The 19,235-nt window shown below is 47.7% G+C and overlaps 2 protein-coding genes across 2 annotated transcripts; both read right to left on the bottom strand.

The window, feature by feature from the left end:
- Positions 1-1,571: 1,571 nt before the first annotated feature.
- Positions 1,572-4,489, bottom strand: HOXB2 (homeobox B2). The gene is made up of 2 exons (XM_052785304.1): positions 3,911-4,489; positions 1,572-2,707 (listed from the first exon to the last, which is right to left on the bottom strand). Exons 1-2 carry the CDS (start codon positions 4,302-4,304, stop codon positions 2,064-2,066), a joined length of 1,038 nt encoding a protein of 345 aa, XP_052641264.1. The 5' UTR covers positions 4,305-4,489; the 3' UTR covers positions 1,572-2,063.
- Positions 4,490-7,913: 3,424 nt separating this feature from the next.
- Positions 7,914-18,812, bottom strand: HOXB3 (homeobox B3). Its single transcript, XM_052785301.1, has 3 exons — positions 17,418-18,812; positions 11,308-11,861; positions 7,914-10,222 (listed from the first exon to the last, which is right to left on the bottom strand). Exons 2-3 carry the CDS (start codon positions 11,741-11,743, stop codon positions 9,459-9,461), a joined length of 1,200 nt encoding a protein of 399 aa, XP_052641261.1. The 5' UTR covers positions 11,744-11,861; positions 17,418-18,812; the 3' UTR covers positions 7,914-9,458.
- Positions 18,813-19,235: the final 423 nt, after the last annotated feature.

The raw sequence follows: 19,235 nt of genomic DNA, 5'->3' as shown, positions 1-19,235 counted from the left end.
CGGAAGTTTCCCGGACTCCACGCTTTCCCCGGGCCACGGCGGGGGGAAGGATGGCACAACCCAGGCAAACTCCAGGCACTGAGCAAACCAGACAACAGCCCAGCTCTCTGCGGGGGGGGGAGACGGCAGCCCCCGGGGAGACCCCCCCGAAGACCAGGGCCGGAGGAGCCGGGCGGGCGGCCCGGGCTGCCCCTTCCCCTGCCCTAACCCTAAAGAAAGGGGCTGGTGGCAACGCCGCTTTTCATGGCTGCTCCGCTCCTCTCCGCGGCTCCCTGCGCCATTTTAAGGCCGCCTCCGCGGGTCGTCGTCCCCCCCGCGCCTCCTCTCCCCCTCCCGGCCGCTCGCCCCCTGCCCCACGCCGCCCCACCCGGGCTCGCCTTTTCGCGTTACTTTCGCACAAACCCCGCTTGAACGCCTACCAAATTTCTGCCGTGTCTGAGGAAACACCAATGACTTAGCAAAGACGTAATATGATTTATTTTGGGTGTCACCGCGATTGATTCCTGCGCTGACCCCTTTTCATTCATAAGCCTCCCCACCCCCCTCTGCCTCACCCTCCCTGATATATGAGTTTTGTATTTAAAATTACATGTTGCGAGAAAGCTTTCGTAAAGGGGATCCGCGAGCCGGGACAGAGCAGCACGAGTTGCCGTGGAAGGAGAACACAGACTTGTACGGCCGGGTGGGGGGGTCTGGTTTGTACTGCTAAAAAAGAGGAGAGGAAAAAAGAAAGGCCTCTTTTAGGCTAATCTCTTACCCCTCTTTCTTCTATAACATTTATTTGTTGATTAAAATACCGGCCCTCCCAGGGTGGATTTTTTGCACTTACACAATATCCTCCCTTCCCACCTTTTTTTTTTTTTTCCTGTAGTCCGGGACGTTTAAAACACCAATAATTGCGAGGTGGCACGTCTGTATTTTCTGCTGCAAGAGATGAAAGAAGAAGGAGTGGGCTGAAGGCACGAAGCAGCGCTCATCTTGCCAGGCCGGGCTGTGGGAGAAGGGGGGATCTCCGCGGGGAACTGCGCAGCCCCGCCGCCCCCAACGCGGGCCGCGGAATGTGCGGGGGCTCCGCGGAGCGGCCGCGGCCCCCGGCGCGGCCCCAGTGCCTCTCCGAGCTCTGCCTTTGTGTTGCTTTCCATCCCTTTATCCGGCGATTTCCTTACAGGAGGGATTTTCAGTTGCAAAAATAGAACAGCAAATGTTAAAATTAGAAACAAATGTCCTGCTTTGATTTAGTAAAAAATAAACCAAAATAAATAAAAGCCAAGCTCAAGGAAAATGCAAACAGAATTGGATATAACAAATATTTCTGACTCCCGAAGCCTCTTGAAATGTTAGTTGGGAGCAATTCCTTTTGTCTCCTCTCTCAAGGCACACGAGGAGATTATTAGGACATCATTACTGCGAAGAAAGAAAGAGGAAGGCGAACGATTTACGCAAAAAAATAACACATTTCCGAACAAAATATGTAGCAAGACACGTTTCTTGGTTTTATAAAGACATTTATTTACTCTATGAAAATAATGTACAATAAATAATTTGCCATTTACTATTAAAGGATTTGAATAAATAGTCTACATCTAAAACTTAAAAAGAGGAAGGAAAATTCCTCTGGTTTTTTTATTAATTATTTTATTAAGAAATCTAAAAGTCTCGTTCTGATTCCTGAGAAAGTAAATCCTGAAGGATTTACAAATGTTTTCTCTTGGGGGCTAACATCTCTGATGTGCGTGAGAACTATCGGGTGCTTTCTTTAAAATAAATAAGGAAAAAATAAAACTATAATTAAATACCTGCATTTAGCAAAAACCGGGCTATTCTTTCCCGTGAGCCTTCTAGAATAAATATTGGGGGGTGATTTGGGTCCCACAGTGTGAGGAGCTTTAAAAGAAAGTGTCTGGGGAGTGGGATGGGGTGATTGAATAAGAGATGGCTTGGGTTTGGTTTTGGGGGTGCCCCCCCCCCCCGCCCCGTACGGGAGACTGGGGGGAGCTGGCAGGGGCTTGGGATGGGGCTGGTGCGCCTGGAAGGGGCAGAAACGGCGAGGCGGGCGGGGGTCACTATTGGAAATTTAAATGTTGCAAATCTATAGTACAAAGTGCGCTTGTAAAAAAGTCCAGGTCTTCCTCGGAGAAGTGGACGGGGCTCTCCAGGGAGCCTTGGAGACTGGGGGAAAGCCCCTCCGAGAGCTGCAGGCAGGACTCTGCCGAGAAGATGCTCAGCTCTGGCAACAAAGGCGAGTCCTGGCTCTCGGGGTAGGCACGGTCCGAGGGGCCGGCGGCGGCGCCGGGCTCCCCCGCGGCCGCCCGCTCCGCCTCGGCCGCCGCGAACCGCGGGCTCCCGGGCTCCTCGTTCCCCGACTTTTCGCTTTGGTAGGGCCCGCTGGGCTCCGGAGCCGGCCCGAAAGCTGGGCTCTCCTCAGCCTCCTCCGCGGGGTCGCTGCCCTCGTCCAGGTTGGGGTAGGCGACATCCCCGTCGGGGGGTTCTTTGTACTGGGTTTGCCTCTTGTGCTTCATCCGGCGGTTCTGGAACCAGACCTTGACTTGCCGCTCGGTGAGGTCGAGCAGAGCCGCGATCTCCACCCGCCGGGGCCTGCAGAGGTATTTGTTGAAGTGAAATTCCTTCTCCAGCTCCAGCAGCTGCGTGTTGGTGTACGCGGTCCGGAGCCTCCTGGAGCCGCTGGTGTCTGCCAGCCCCTGGATGTCTTAAACACATAGAAAACCGCACGTTGCAAAGAGAGGGAGCGGGGGCAAGTGGAGGGTCTGGACCCGTCCCCTCCCTGTTGCGGGCAGGGCAGAGCCGTGCCCCGCACTAACGAGCATGGGGGGGAGAGGGAGGAAGCCGCTACGGGAGAAAATAAATGTTTAATTAAACTCTTTCCACTGTGGAAGAGGGTTGGAAATCACTCTCCGGTCCCCTTGCCCCAAGGAGGAGAAAGGATTTTGCTCCCTGGCCTCTCCCTTTAGAGACTTTCCTTCTCTGCCGCCTTCGCGGGTAAGGGGAATTTCGACCCATTCCTTTTTTTTTTTTTTTTTCCCTTCCTTTTGCCAGTAGTTCTGGGACGGACTCTGCGGGGCTTTGATTTCATTATTCCTGTATTATCTGGCCAATGAGCTCCGGTGTCCGCCCTTCTCCTGCCCGAGCATTTACCTGAACGGTGCCATTGAAATAACTGAAACAGTGAATTGTGTCTTAAACATTTTGTCCCGGGGGAAGGAGGGTCCCTGGCCAGGGCTGCTGAGCTCCCCGGCCAAGGGGCGCCTCGGAGAGAGGCTATTGCTTTATTGGGGGGCTGGGGGAGGATTTGGGGGTGAATTTATTTTATTTTGCATTGGGAAGCTGGCTCTCCCCACCGTGTTGGACACTGAGAATCCTGCTCTCGCTCTTTCCGCCTCCCTATCCTGCTGGTAGCAGCCTCCGCGTTACCCACCCGTCTTTCCCCCCTCTCCGCTCTTCTCTCGGCTTTTTTTGGTTTTGGTTGGTTGGTTGGGTTTGGGTTTTTTCCCTCTGTAGGCTGTAAAAAAAAATCAGGGCTGGGAGAGAAAGTCAAGCAAATGGAGCTGTGGCTCAGCTGCCAGGTCCCCCCGCTGGAGCTAATAAAGAGCCCGGCTCCCCCGGACCCTTCTCCCTCTTCGCTTTTGCAGAAGTTACAGCAATTTGCTCTTTTATTTGCGGGGGGAGGAGGCAGGAGAAACACACACACAAACACACCCCCGGGCTGTGTACATTGCTGCGGTGCATTTTATTGCGTGACACGGTTTCGGGGGAGGTGCGGGGCAAAGTCTGTTTGGGGAAGGGGGGGCTGGGGTAGGGCTGCTCTGGGGCGGGGGTGGGGTGGGGGGATTGTTTATTATTCGGATCCTCTCCGATTTCAGCAAACACCCCCTCACCCCCTCATGATACGAACCTGCAGGAGATCCTGCGGCAGGGACCGGCACCGAGGAAGATGATGGGGGGGAAGAAGAGGAAGAAGAGGATGGAGCCTGGGTAGCTTTCTTGGACGATTTCTTCTCCTTCATCCAGGGGAATTCCGCTGCCAAGGGGCCGGGCTGTGCCGGAGGCTGGGGCTGGAGCTGGAGCAGGCCATGAGATGCTCTTTTTTGGCTCCTCGGTCTCGCCTGGCTGCTGGAACAAGGATTCAGGCTGAGGACGGTTTGCTCAAAAGGAGGAGGAATTAATGTCGAGTCCTTGATTGATGAAGTTTGAAATGTCTCCAGGACAGCGGGAAGAGACGTCAGGCACTCTGCGAGCGAAGGCTGGCTATTTATAAACCCGATCTCCCTCTCAAATTCAAAATTCATGGCTTTTCCAGGGCCCAGGGTTTAAAAAGCGGGAGGGGGGAGAGGGAGGAGGAGGGGGAGAGGGAAAAAAATCTGAGGGCCTCAGTTTTTATGGCAGTGATGATGATGGTTCTCGGGCTTTTTATAATTGTTATATTGCTGATAATACAGGCGTATGGGGACCTTGTTCTATTAAACTCGAGACTGGGGCGAAATTGCAGCCAATTCCTGGTCACGTGGCCAGCCCTGGCCAATGGCAGGCGGGGCCTGGTGGCAAACAGAAAGCATTATTTTCTTTAATTGATTAAAAAAAAAAAAAAAAAAAAGAGGCGAGAGAAGATCCCCAGAAAAGCCTCCCCCCCCCCCCCGCCGCCATCCCTCCTCGGCCGGCCGGCTGGCTCTGCCGGGGCTGGGGGGGCTGCAGGCAGGGAGCCGCTGCCTGCTCTGCCTGGTGCTGCCTGGTGCTGCCTGTCCTGCCTGTACCGGGCGGCTCCAGACTCCCTTGCTGAGCTCCCGAGAGTTTGTACCTCTGACGGGGGTAGGTAACCAGGCGTGGGAAAAGGAGCTTTGCCCCCCCCCCCCCCCCCGCCCCGAGGTGCCCGGCTGCAGCCAGGGAAATGCAGCCTAAACCGCAGGCGAGCTGGGATCTCGGGTTTGGCAACCGAGGCCAGGGCTGCCTGGGTGTATTTGCGTATCATATATATGTTGCAGAACTCGGAAAGTTCAAGCCAGCAGGAGGGTTTGGTCCGGAGGTTTGTGTCTGAGTCTGGATATGAGCACTTAGGAAATCAAGTGAGCTTTCAAGTCAAGTACAGTTAGACCGGCCTGATTTACCTGGTTAAATTACTTTTAAAGGAACAGCGTAATCCTTCTGCTTCTAAAGCCAGACTTAATGGACCCTTTGCACTTTCCTTAAAGGCCAAACATGTTTTAAGGTCACGGATATCTTTGAAATCACATCTTTTTCCTTCCCATCTTTTTTCCCCCTTTCCCCCCACCACCAATAAACAGTGCCACTTCCAGAGTTTACAAAATAAATAAATAAAATGAAAAGTCATTTCCCAGGAAGATTTGTTTTTTTCCTTTTAAAGTGCCCGGGTCCACACAAACCAAAAAGAAGAGAGAAACGATCAATCTTTTTCTCGAAAGACTTTTGACAGCTCAGCCTAACTCACTCAGCAAAGAAATTCAGCTTTTGCTAAGGAGTTACTTAAATCAGGAAAGATTTAAAAGGTTTAAACCAAGGGCCTGAATTCAGGAAGTTTTGAAAGTAAAAATTTCGGGGGGGGAAAAAATAAGCTGCCTGCTGCAGAATGGAAATGTGGCTGGTTTGTAGTTTGTTTGTTCAAGCTCCATTTCTCCCATTTTGCAGCAGAGAGGGACTGGCAGGCTGCATTCACGCAGGGAGAAGCCTAGAAACTTTTGTCAGTTCAAGCATCTGTGTGGGTGGTAAGGGTTTCTGAGAAACACATAATAAATCTAAAGCTGAAGCCGAGGCTGAAGCACATTTTAGCAAAGGGGTGAAGAAAATAAAAAAGCATTTACAAAATGCAGCTCGACTGAAGGGAGAATTTCCCTAAATATTTCATATCTCTGAATGCACTTATTGTAATCAGCATAGACCTACTCAATCTCGGCAGATCAGGACTGATGTAAAATTAATAGTTAAGTTTCTGATAATTTCTTGCTTGTTTGGATTAAGGTGGCATTTTGGGGGTCTCAGGCTTTGTCATGAGGCTGCCGGTTTCTCCTTTTTGAGGGACAGTGTGGTTCACTGGGGAGCTGGGATGCAGAGAAAGAGTTTGGGATGTGAAAGGAAACTTCCCAGCTGCTCCCAACTGTTCTCGCTGCTTTTGCTAACGTTAAAGTTGCAAGGAAAAAAAAAAAAAAGAAAAAAGAACCTCTTGGGGAAAGAGGGATTTTTCCCACGCACCGGGCAGAGGCACAGCGAAAAAAACCCTCCCTACTCAAGGGGAAAGGCATCACCTTATATGAATAAATTCACAGAGTTAGTGAACGATAGAGAAATGCAATAATTGTAAGACAAACCCAGGCCTGCTGCTTTAATGCAGCGGTGCAAATTAAACCGTGGATGTGAGGAGTTGTGGGAGAGGCAGCCCATCCAGAAACAGAGGTGGCACGCTCTGAGCCTCGGAACTAGCTTCTTTTTCCCGATTTTAACTAGTTTCTGGGAATCCCTGACACAAACCCCAGCAACATGGCGACCGGGATGTGAGATGGAAAAATATATTCAATGAGGGGGGGGGGAAGCCAACAACAAACCCAAGCCCAACCCAAGCTCTTGTTCTTTGAGCCGATCCCAATCAAAGCCTGCACGCTTTTATGCTTTTAAATTATAGTATCCCCGACTGGTAAATTGCTCTCTGCATGGACGGGCATAACCCAGCCCCGGTCCTGGGGAGAAAAACAAGCCCTGTCTTTCTGTTATACCGTTATTTATTATTGCGCGAAGGTTATAATTATTAACCTGGAACTTCATTTATTAAGAGAGATCAGAGATGGAAGGAAGCATGAGATCATTTCTCATGTAAAGCTTTCTCTACTCAACCTTTTTATATGTGTGGGTTTATCCAGGCACCTATGGATGTCCCTGGCTGTGCACACAGGTGTATAAAATATGGACAAACACACACACACACTCCCTGTTTCTATAGCCCAGCCCTTTTTTCGTTACCTTTTACAGCCTTTTCACCCTTTTCTCTCAGCAGCAATCAAAATCCCCCTCTCCTTTCCTCCAGAGGGGACCTTCCCCTCTTCATCAGCCACAGAAATGGAGCATTTCGAGCCTGACAAGCAGTTCACCCCCTCTCCAGAACCATAAAACTTTTATTGGCCCTCTCTGCTTTAATATAAGTTTTCTTAGGGCTTTAGAGCATAAAAGGCAAATTATTCACAGTATTATCCCATCTGCTTTTGCTGCTGGCAAAGGGTTATTCTCCCTTTTGCTTGCACTGAGAACGTAACCTTGGGTGGTGGCTTTTTCCCCCTTTTCATAACAATTTTAGATGTGTGTGTTAGTCTGAGGGGGTGTAGGTGTATGTATGTCTGTGTGCACGCGTGTGCACATGGATGTGTGTACATGTGTGTGCCTGCGTGTACATGTGTGTGCCTGTGTGTACACATGTGTGCGTGTATTTTAATAATAATTAATTATAATAGGTAATTTAATTTATCTTCAGTTTTAAGATCCCCGCATGGAAACTCTGAGCCTTTTTTTTTTCTTTTTTTTTTTTTTGGTGATTAATCCTTTTCCTTTGTTTTCATTTGCGGCCCAATGGCAGCCCGGCCCCGGCCCCACGTGACCCCCCTTTGTGGCCGCGGCCGCGGGCCGGGCCGCGCAGGGACCGCGCAGGGACCGCGCAGGGGGCGGCGGGGCCGGCCCGGCCGCTCTTGGCCCGAACCCCCGGGGTTTCACCCCAGAAGGGGACGCGGACATGAATCCCGCTGTGTGGAGCGTGGAACATTTCGAGCGGTCCCTTTCCTGCGTTCTTTTTGCTGTTTTTACTCACACGTAATTTATTTTTGCCTTTAAATCCGACTGATAGGACAAGATAAAATTGATAACAGAAAGTTTATTCAAGAATTGTTCGACAGACAACCCTTAAGCAAGGAAATAAAATAACTACTATAAGAACAAAGAAAGATCTCCAAAGAGGAGGGGTGAGGTGGGAGGGAGGGAATAGCTATAGTTCTCCTAATTCAGGACTATACAATTACAGTCTGGTTCTGCTCTCATGCCTCCAGTAGAACTAATTACATTATTCATAAGTACGAAGGTAACATAAAACTACTGGTCTTTCTAAATTACAATAACTAAAATAAGCTTGTTGTACAATGACAAGGAAACACAATGTCCTTTATAACAAGTAAATACTAAAAAAGTACAATTTGATTCTTTTTTCCTCATATAAATACATAATATTGGGGATAAATAATACAAAAAAAGGAAAATATTTTAAACTGGCTATAACCAATAAATATATATGAATGTTCACCAGAACACACACCTATTGAAGGGCATCTCGACTGAGTTGGACGAAAGCCCTTCAAAGTTGTTTTTATACCCATTATATGTAAACTCTAAGTGCAACAAAGATGTCCAGACAAGAAAGCATTAGCAAATACTAGAGATCCATTCACTTCTGCTTCGATTGGAGGACATTCCGTTTGTTCAAATATACCCTGTTTTCACGTAAGGTCAAGAGAAGAGGAGGAAAGAAGCGTAGGACTTCTAAGTCTTAAGATTGCTTTTCTGTTAATGAACCCTAAGAAAAATACCCCCAAAACAAAAAACCCCAATGCTGTCGAATGGACACTTCATGTCATCAGAGGCAAAGGTGGGAAAATATTCAGACCTGTCAACCCTTTCTTCCTCTCTTTGGACTGCTGTTATTGTTGGGGGGGGGGGTTAGGCATTTCAAAACCTTTTTTCCCGAACCTTTTGCAATTCTTAGACCTCTCTTATTCTAATTTTTAACTATTATTATTATTTTTGAGAGGGGAGGCAGGGACCGGAGGGGAAGAGCGTGAATCCCACATGTTGGCAGGTATGTATATTTGCAGTTTATGTGGGGACTGGTGGGAAGTTACTCAGCGAAAAATGATGCACTTCCTCTGAAGGCTGGAAAGGAAAGCGTGAGGTTCCTCTTGAGAAGGAGTTGGAGAGGAGGATAGTTTTCTTGCAAATCTCTTTTGATTGCAAATGTATACACGTGTGCATGTTTACGTAGATGCAGAGACACCAACTGTAAAGACTTGGCTGGCTGAATATTCTCCTTTCCAGTGTCCGAGAATTATCAGTGACAATCTGTACTTGGTTTGGAAATGAAGGACGTTGCTGCTTAAAATCTGCTAGATTCCCACAAAACTACCTCAAACCCATTTCAGAAGCATTTGTGTTGAAACACGGGAGGTATATCTCTTCAGAGAGAGAGCTGCTTTTGGCAGTAAATACTGAAATGGTTGGAAATTGTGCCTAATAAAACCCGGAAACAATAATAGCAAGCACAACAACCTGGTAGAAATTGCCCCGTCAAAGAAAGAAAGAAAATAGCTCAACACAAATGTTCCTGAAGCCGATCCTGCCCTCTTCCCCTCTCCCATGCCCCGTGGCGGGGTCCCATGCGCTTTGCCTGAGCCTGTCCCTGCTCCCTATCACAGGTGGGTCAGCTTGGGCGCCTCTTGGATTCTGCCCTGAGAAGAACCGTGGTGCGTGGAAAGGTCTGTGTAGGTGGGGTGGGTCTCGCATGGTCCATGGTGCTGGCTCGTGGGCATCTGCGGAGGCCCGTTGTAGTCCATGTTGGCAGCCTGGTGATGTGGCAGGTGATTGAGGCCATAAAGGGACGGGCCAGAGGTGGGCATAGAATCCACATAGTTACCTCCAACATAGACGGGGCTTCCCTGCATACTGGGAGTCCCGTAGGCCACCCCATTCCCTTGTAAGACGTGGGGGTCGTACTCGGGGGCTGTGTTGGCGTATTTCTGTTGGGAGGGACAGCCTTTGATGGGGTTTTGGTAGTTAGTTGACATGGCATAGGCATTTTGGTGGGGTTTATTGAAGGAAGGCGGCGAGGGGGCATCATAGTTACTGCTCATGGTGTGCAAGGCGTTCATAAATCCAGCGGAGGATTGCATGGGCTGGGGCGGGCTGCCGGTGGGAGAGGGCCCTCCAGAGGAAGACCCCATGCCTTTCGACTTCTGGTCTTTCTTATACTTCATCCTCCTGTTCTGGAACCAGATCTTGATCTGCCTCTCGCTGAGGTTCAGCAGGTTGGCCATCTCCACGCGGCGGGGCCTGCACAGGTAGCGGTTGAAGTGGAATTCCTTCTCCAGCTCCACCAGCTGAGCACTGGTGTAGGCTGTGCGGGCTCTCTTGGAGGCCGAGGAGCCTGGAGGGCTTTTCTCGCCGCTGCAGGTTTCTGCTGGCCGCGAAATGAAATAAAAGATAATTACTTACATGCAGAAATTGAATGCATCGTTTCTTAATAAATCCTGGAACAGGCACAAGAGTTCGACCCCCCCTTCCCTCACCCCTTTGCATTAGCCTGCACTCCATAATCATGTCATTTATTAAGAGTTCTGTTCTCCAAAGCTGCCCCTGGTTTATGAAAATTTGATCATGTCATGTAGAAAAGGATTCCAGGGCCATTTATTTAGGAGTCGATTATTTCCAACAGATAATTTTGAGAAAATAATATTTGGCAGGGGGGCAGTCACGGCAAAGCCAATTAATACTAGCACGGGTCAGTGTTGGGAGGTATTTTGTTTGCTGAGATACAAATGCGCACACACACATGCACATCTTGTGTATGTCTTGTATGTGTGTAACACAAATATTTGCATGTACATTGTTACAAGACCAAATAGCATTTGTACCTACCTTTTTGTGAGATAAACATGGGTATAACCGATAAATTACATTAATGTAGCGTGAAGTGTGTGCTGCGAAGTTTATATAAATATATTTGTCAAAACAGTGATATTTCCATACTGTTTTTTTTTCCTGATCGTGTTAGAGATGTGCGTGTATGCATGCAAGAATATGCATGTGTTTATGCATATGCTTTATATATGCACACATGCAATCAGAGCACCATGTTTACTGCTCTGTGTGGAGGCAGGGAGGTGGGACGAGATTAAGCACTCTGCTTTAGCATCGCTAGGTTGAGCAGTGGGTGTACATTTTCATGTATCTGTATCTACACAGTCAGACATCGGCTGTGTACAACTGCCTGGTTGTATTTCCCTGTGGTGCTCTGGATATGTTTAAAATGAACCAAGCGTGCGCAGTCAGTGCTGCAGGATGGGCCAAGGCTCGCTTGGCCTGGCCGGGGCATGCGGCTGGCAGTCTTGGGATCATGCCCAGCACCAGGATCCTAGCTGGATCCTTGCTGGATCCTCATTACATCCTCTTCCTCTCTCCCTTCCCTCCAAACAAGACCACTCTGGCTTCGTTACCTCGCTGTTTAGGCAAGTGGACGGTTACAAAAGCAGAACAGTGTACCTGTGCTAGGGGAGCTGTTTTTCTGTTTGGAGTTTTGCCTTGATTCTTTCATCCAGGGGAAAATCTGCTTGGTGAGACTGGCGTTTGCACTGAGGTTGGCTTTGCTGGGGGCAGTTTTACTGCTCCCCGACTGGTTATTGCTGTTGCTACTGGTGCTGTTGGTGGCAGGGTTTGAGGGCGGCGAGACAGGGGGAGGCGGATGGTGCTCCTGGGGCAAACTTGGACGCATGCAGCTCCCGTTCAGGTCTTTACTTTTTGCGTGCGGGGTTGTGTTGCCAAGAGACTGGAGGGAGCAGGCGGACCTCTGGTAGTCGTTCTCCACGTGAGAGGCCGGCTGGAAGGACTGCTGGGGACCCTCGTAGCCAAACCCATTGGCACTCCCGTAGGAGTAACCCCCAAAGAGCGTGGAGCTGTCGTAGTACGTTGTCTTCTGCATCTCTGGGACTCCCCAAAATGATTTTTCTGGCTACCAGGGTCTTGACACCCCTATGGCAGAACATTGGCACCCCAAGGCCACGTGACAGGCCGTTTCCAGCTGTCTATTGGAAGCTGACCTGAAAGGTTAGGAGAAAACACACAATAATAGTACCCGGCCTATGAATCCATCTTGGGGCCTGAAAGGCCCATGACATGAATAGGGTCCCGCAGAACAGGGCGAACAGATGCTTTGAGCAGATTTTGTCCTGTGTGCAGCCTAAGGAGGCTCAACAAATGTTACAGTGCAAAAGTGTTGAGCTGGTTTTGAGGGGTAGTTTTCCTGGTTGGTTGGTTGCACCTCTTTTTCTCTTAGAGGATAGCACCCAGGATGTATAACTACACACAGGCTCTATAAGTACACGTGGTTTCATCTGTATACATCTATTTACTTGTGTGTTTATCTATATGCATATATACACACACCCATGCATAGACATATACACCCATATAAATGTGTATATACATGTACGTGTGTGTGTGTTGTGCGCATGTATACAAATCCATGTCCAGATAACACACACATTAACGTAAATATAAGAATACAGAATGGATAATTACTAGCTACAAGCATGAAAGGAATGAAAGTCTTGCTTTCTTATCCCTGACCTATTCAAATCAGCCATTCACACACGTAAAAACCGGCAAGACATTATAGCATCAGAAATTAAAAGTCTGCTAAGTTTATTGTAGGGCCTCTGTCCAGCATATTTGGTTTTAAACTGAAAACAGCAAATAGTCAACATGTTTTATCCAGGTAACGGTGTCCTGACACAGTTGGCTTAATTTGCTGTTTACACAGGGGCTCATAATGTCTTTGGAATTCAGTGCAAATATTTTAAGCAGATTTAAGCAGGGGCATGAATTCAAGAATGTGCTTCCTTTGGCCTGTTCGTTAGTCTCTCCCTCTCTGGTAGCACAGGTTGTATTTAGAAAACATACCCCTTCATTGCCTGCTCTGCTTGGTACTCACTGGTCCTGAGTCTGGAACTCCCATTGGCAAGATGTGATTCCAAAACCAGTTTAATTGCTGTTGGGTTTTTTTTTTTTCCTTTGGAAAACAAACGCGTCACCAGGCCATTTGCTCTTAACTTTCTACCCCTTTGATTTTTCATCGTTCCTCCCTCCCTCAATCTAAGCTCAAAAAGTCTAAAAACCCAGTCCAAAGCCTCAAATTACAAAATTAAACCTTCCTTTTTTCTTTCTTTCTCTGACCTTTTTATTTTTCTTTATCTCTTTCTTTCCCTTTCTCTTTCTTTTCTCAAAGCTTAAACTTTCTCCACTAAAAAGACAGAGTAGAAATACCCTTAGAAATATGAAAACTATCTTGACCTGAAAATAATCTGATGTGTGAGGATCAATCAAACAGCACACGTATTTTAAAAAGGCAGAGACTTCTCTCTGCAGCTCAGAGTTTGCAAGGAGCCACTGTGCATTTTGTTTTGAAATTGATATCCATTGTATATTTAATTGTATCTCTTGTATACTTAATTTTATCTGGTGTCTTTCATTCTCTAAAATAAAATAAAATAAACTTTGTAGAGATAAAGTCTAATGTGATATTTCTAAGTACCGGGGTTTAACAGAAGCCACAGCTCGACAATAAATAACATCTTTTTTTCCCTTCCCTGGCTGCTGTGTTCTTATGTCATGTCATATGAAACCTCCGTATACTTCTAACACAGCCTCAGACAACATGTCCACGAAGGGACTGCTTCGCTTTTTTACACTGATTAAATCCTTTATGCATTCCCAAATCTGTATTGTATCTTCCACAGAGATGTATTATTGTCTACAGAGAGGATGATATCCTTGCTGGTAGTTATTCTCATTCGGTTTCCTCGCCATGATAAATATGTCTTATTAAAAAGTAGACTCTACTACCCGAGCCGAGAAGCTGTGAATTAATTAACAAAGAGCAGCGCCTTTATTATGAATAGGTTTGCTGAAAATATCTACGAGGGCAGAAGTGGGAATTTCTCCAAGGCCTTCCTGTCTGGCATAGGTTTCTTAAAAAAAAAAAAAAAAAACACCAACAAAACAAACCCAAACCAGAACCGAGCACAGAGGCTCAGCTAAAGCAGCTAAAAATAACAGCGACGATTTTTTTTTTTAAATGTCCATAAAATAAATTTACAATCCCCTTCGCCCAAAAGCTCGCTCGCTTGTGGCTTCCACAGAAGATTTGCTTTGTACCTCATCTCTCAGCGCCTCACAAATGCCGCTCATTTATCTTCGCCGAGGACGGCCGCAATCCTAATTATTTACTCCAAGGAATTGCTTAAAAAAAAAAAATCTCAGGCAGAATAATAAATATTCGATTATCTCCTGTTCCAATTAAACCCGGGCAGGATCCACGCTGGGTGTTTCATCACGGTCCAAGTTTCACTTTGTGAGCGGTAACATTTAACCACAAACTCTTTGCCTGCAACTTTTGAGTGCGAGGATTTAGAGACATTTAAAAAAAAAAAAAAATCGGGGGAAGGTGTGAGAGGGAAAGGGCTGTGGGGAGGAGGATGCTCGGGAAAAAAAATCAGGCGCTCGGGGGAAAAAGATAAAAGAAATCTAAGGCAGAGGTATTCTCCTGTAAAGCCATCCCCTCCATGTTGGAAATCCTAAATTCACAACCTGACTGTGTTTATGAAGAAGAGCAGCGCCTTTCCCCTCCCCCCGCCCCCTCCTAAGGTATATTTCCCAGAGCCAGAGAAAACAGGCATAACCCCGCTTTTAATTTAAATTATTATTAATAATAAATATTCTAAACATGCCCTTAACAATAGGTCGGCTGCTCAGAAAGAGCTCAAATCCCAGCGACTGCCTTGCCGTGGATATGCCTGGAAAATAGAGACACATTCCTAAAATTTCCCTCTTCCCTCCCCCCACAACCGAGCTTCACCCCAACCAGAACTCCCCAGTTGTAAAGCAGGGGGGAAAAAAAGGGCCCTGGATGAGGGCTGCAAAAGAGTCTCTGCGTGGAAGGAAGCTTAAAGCTTGTGAACTCTTCTTGAACCGAGATTGGAGTCATATGGTCATAAATCATTGGGACATATACTCCGCCATTCACAAAGTGATAGCCTATTTGAGTCCGGCTTACCTTAGTCTCTGACGAGCAAAGCACAGGCAGACATAATATATTTTCACATCCAGCATCCACGCAATCAATAAGCAAGGAATGACCCCCTTCCTTTAAAAACGTTAAAGGAATATACGAGAGAGAGGAAAAAAATCCAGCATATGCATGTATATATGTATAAAAAAAAAGCCAAAACAGAGGGGGAGGGGGCTCAGCCAGTGGAGCTTTCGGTTACGGCAGCTCAAATTGTCTCTCTGTCTCCGTTTGGGAAGAGGAAAAAAAAAAAAAAAATCAAGATGCTTTCCAGCTTCCAAGATGTGCAGAAAAGCTGAGGGCTTTGAATGGACAAACCCTGAGATTCTAGTTGCCCTATAGACTGGTACGCGCTGCTCACTGATAACAATGGCCTCTGCTTTACCACAGCAAAGGGGAAGAAGGGAAAGGAGAAGGGAAAAAAAAAAAAGAAAGAAAGAAAAGCTGAACACAACACCCCCCCCCTTTTTAACTATGCAATGCTTGGCTGGGATTAAAATAATAACGAAAAGAATCCAGGCTACGGGGGGGTGGGGGGGTGGGCGAGGGGGGGAATAAAGCGGAGGGGATATTTAAAAATAAAGATTTGGTTTGGATTGCCGGGCAAAGCCAACGAGCCTCCCAAACAGCGTCACTAGTGAAAAATTATGCTAATTGCAGACGTGGTGGACAGAGGCCTAGGCAGAAAGATAGCAAAGCTTGCCTTTGATTCACGTGTTTAACAATTAGGTGTCAATTTATGCTAATAAACCGTTTCAACATAGTCATAGTCTCCCCCCCTCCCCTTCCGCGGCGGCAATCGCGGCTCTTTCAATAGCTGATGCTTTTTCTTCCCCCGGCCCTTCGGCTGCGTTTGGCTCCTCGCAGACCCCCCCCCCCCATATGAAACCCAGTTTTCTGGGGCCCGAGGGGGGCTACGGGAGCCGCCGACCCCCGTGTTTGCAAGGCTGGAGGGGAGGGGGGGGGAAGGAATCTCTTGTGTTGGTGGAACTCCGCAGCCCCGCGTAACTTCGGCGTTAAGTTTGTGCGTCCCAATGTCTGGGGGCTCCTCTGGCCCCTCGGCCTCCGCCGGGGAGTAGGTGAGGGGTTTGGGGGGGGGGGATCCAGGGCGCAAATCACCCCCGGGGGAGGCCAAAGCAGCGAGGTGTTGAACAATAAAGATGATTATTATTGCTATTATTAATAACGCCGTTATTGCTATGCAAGGCGCTGCTGCTGTCGCCACGGGAGATTTATGCCTTTCCCCGCTCCCACACGGCTGCCGAAAGCAGAAACTCGCCAAGATGCGTTTTGGGGAAAGTCCGTGACGAGGAGGGGCTGGCGAGTGGGAGGAAGGCAGGGCAAGGAATTTAGGTGTCTGCACTTTTTTTTTTTTTTTTAAAGTGCTACTTTTGTTTCACATCGCAATTATCTTCCCTCCTTTAATTCTGGCGCTCGCTCCTTTGGGTTAAGTGCTGACGGGGGGGAATTTACGTTTAGCAAAGCAAGGAAAAGAGGGACCACAAAGGCTCTTTGGACTTCGCTGGGAAGGTATGACCCGTCGGGGGGTTTGCATCGCCCTTTTTTTTTTTTTTTTCCCTGTGTGCACCTTTAGGCTGATAACTCTGGAAAGAAAAAGAAGGGTGTCCGAGTAAACATTTGACTTTTGAGAGGACTTACTCTGGGTTGGACAGCCAAGGTTTTCTAGGTGATGGATAAACTCTTATCCCAAGGACTACGGTGTTTCCAGCTATTGTTCTGGCTGCAGCGTTCAGATCCCAGACGTGAGGGTTTCGACCAGGGGACACCATTATTGCCATTTTTTTCCCCCCATCTGACTTTTTATGAACTGCTCCAACATAAATCTTCTGCTACAAGATAGTTCCTATTTTGGAGCCCCGGCGCTGAAATTCCAGGGAAGGAAAGAGGAAAAACAGTCGTGGACTATTTAAAGATTTCTCTGTAGGTGAAATACTCTATAGGTTTCTCAATATGGATCTCCACTGACTTATTTGGAGTACCTAGGCAATCAGAAGTACCTCGGATTCTGCAAGTAACTCCTCTGAAGTGCAAAATTTTGTTTTAACCTTAACTGGCAGCCGAAAAAAACCCTGTTAAGAAGGTCGTTGCACGTTTATGTTGAGCTCCTGTAAGTAGTTTTTTTAGGCTCCCTGTCTATTGCCATCTTTGCTTTGGTTGCAGCTTATTTTTCTTTAAAATGTAACTCCCGCGCACTCGTCACGAAATCAGCAGCAAATGTTGCAATCTGACTGGATTTCCCTTCAAAGGGAGTACAGGAAATATCTTCCATTTAAAACACTCCCTCAAAGTTACGGCCATAAATCACAAAGTTTAAAGACAAGCCAGTAGCAAAATGAAAATACTCAGCTGAAATCTAGGGCAGCCGTGCTTATTCTGGGGTTGGGGGGGGCTGGGGGGGGAAGTCACGTTGGGTGACTTTAGAGAAGGAATGGCTTCCAAGCCTGATGCAGAGGGAGATACGGAGACGCAGACAGACAGGGGACCAGGTAGGATATTCAGCAAAACTCACCAATTCTCGGATGTCTGGTCCAGCAAATACGAGGCAGCAGTGGACTTTGAGAAAGGAGAAGAACTGGGGGGGGAAAAAAAGGGGGGGGAAAGTATGAAACTTCGGTTAGAAAAGCGTGGGCAAGGGGATTCATCATAGGGAGAAACCTTTGGGTGGAAATGGGGAGAAGACAGGCTCTAATGAACAAAAGCCCCAGCATTTCCTCTGAGATTATCTCCCACCCAAGCGACCACAGCATTTCCAGGGATTGCACCGGTCTCCATCCATTGATAACCCAATATTCTCATCAGAGGCGGTGGACACCAGGTTTATTTCTGTAAATCTGATGCGATCCCCTGTCTCCCCAGTGTTTCTTTTCACTTTCCCCCATGGAAACCCCACGGAGAGGGAAACGCTTCGCCCATTCTGGGGTTCACGTTAGTGATGGAAACGGTTTGGCGTGGACCGGGGCAGTTTGTCCACGGCTGCTGGTGAACTCGGAATGTAATTTAAAAAATATATATATATCGGGAAGGGTTTTGGCTAAATTCTGGCCGTAATTTCGAGATAAATGAGTTTAAGATCTTAAATATATGTAGATAATTAGCTCTGGGTTCAACGACAGGATAACAGTAGGGAAAATACAAGGCCGTTTTCCTGCAAGGCAGAAAAGCCTTAAGGGTTCAGAATATGTTTTTTCGTGTTTCTCCAATGTGGTCGGAAGATCGCCACGAAGAGGGGGAGGACGGAGATGCTTTACACTGTTCACACAGGAGTGATTTGGTATCAGAATTAACGGTTTCGAGCCGTAAACATTTTTAAAGCCACGCCGAGATTTATCACCGCAACTTTGGCACGAAGGACTCGGAAAGGGAGAAAGAAGGGGAGAAAGAAAAAGCAATCTCATTTAAAAATATTTTCGTTTTGGGAAACATTCAGTCGCTTTAATAATCCTGTTTCCGTTCTGTATGTTGATGTTATTAATCTCAAATAAAAATGTTCCCCTCACACCCCTACTCTGCTTGTGACAACATCCCCGAGTCCATAAATCACCCGCGGATGCTTCGTGACCTTCTCTAGTCGGCGGCCTATAGCTGTATTTTTTATTAGTATTATTATTACATGCGTGCACACTTTAATACACAGCTTTGGCAATATTCCACTTACATCACAGCCTTTCCCGGTTAACTAGGGCTTTTCAGTTCCCTCTGTAGAGTACACACAGAGACTTTTAAAGAGGGAAAGAGAAAAAAAAAAAAGAAAAGAAAAAAAAAGAAAACACCCTTTCTGCGCAGTGAGCTCAGCAAACGCAGGCTGAGTCTCGGCAAGTTCCTCCCACGCCGGGCCCGGGGAGGAATGGGAGAAGTGGGCAGCCCGAGAGGAGGTGGAGAAAAGAGGGAAAATCGCATTTATTTGGAGTGGATGCAGGATGGAGGAGGAGAAAAAAAGAAACAAACAAACAAACAAGCAAAAAGAAGCTGGCATAAATAACTGCTCCAGCAAGGAGGGCGAGGGGGTGGTGGTGTTTGTTTTTCTTTGTTTTTAATTTATTCCCTCGCAGTACAGGCAGAAGAGGGATGAAGCGAGGTTTCCCCCCCCCCCCGCCCCCCTCCCCGTTCTTTGTTTTGATTTGGGGTTGTGGTTTTTTTGCTGTATTTGGCTTGCATTAATTTTTCTCTTAGAGACGGTGCGGGGCCAGCCCGGCCCCTGCTCGTCCCGCACCCTCCGGTGGGCTCATGCCCCCCCCGGGGCAGGGCGGGGAGCCGCGCAGCACCCACGGCGTCCTCCCGCGGGGCTGCTCACCCTCCCTTGGCTCGTTTTTTTTTTTTTTTGTCTAAA

This window comes from Harpia harpyja, chromosome 4 (assembly GCF_026419915.1).
Source record: "Harpia harpyja isolate bHarHar1 chromosome 4, bHarHar1 primary haplotype, whole genome shotgun sequence".
NCBI lineage: Eukaryota > Metazoa > Chordata > Aves > Accipitriformes > Accipitridae > Harpia > Harpia harpyja.
This window is presented reverse-complemented; position numbering and strand designations above follow the sequence as displayed.

Coding starts and splice junctions, on each gene's coding strand:
- HOXB2 (XM_052785304.1), bottom strand. CDS start 4,304: ATGAATTTTGAATTTGAGAGGGAGATCGGGTTTATAAATAGCCAGCCT. Junction 2,708..3,910: donor TGCCGCAGGATCTCCTGCAG/GTTCGTATCATG, acceptor TATGTGTTTAAG/ACATCCAGGGGCTGGCAGAC.
- HOXB3 (XM_052785301.1), bottom strand. CDS start 11,743: ATGCAGAAGACAACGTACTACGACAGCTCCACGCTCTTTGGGGGTTAC. Junction 10,223..11,307: donor AAACAGCTCCCCTAGCACAG/GTACACTGTTCT, acceptor CGCGGCCAGCAG/AAACCTGCAGCGGCGAGAAA.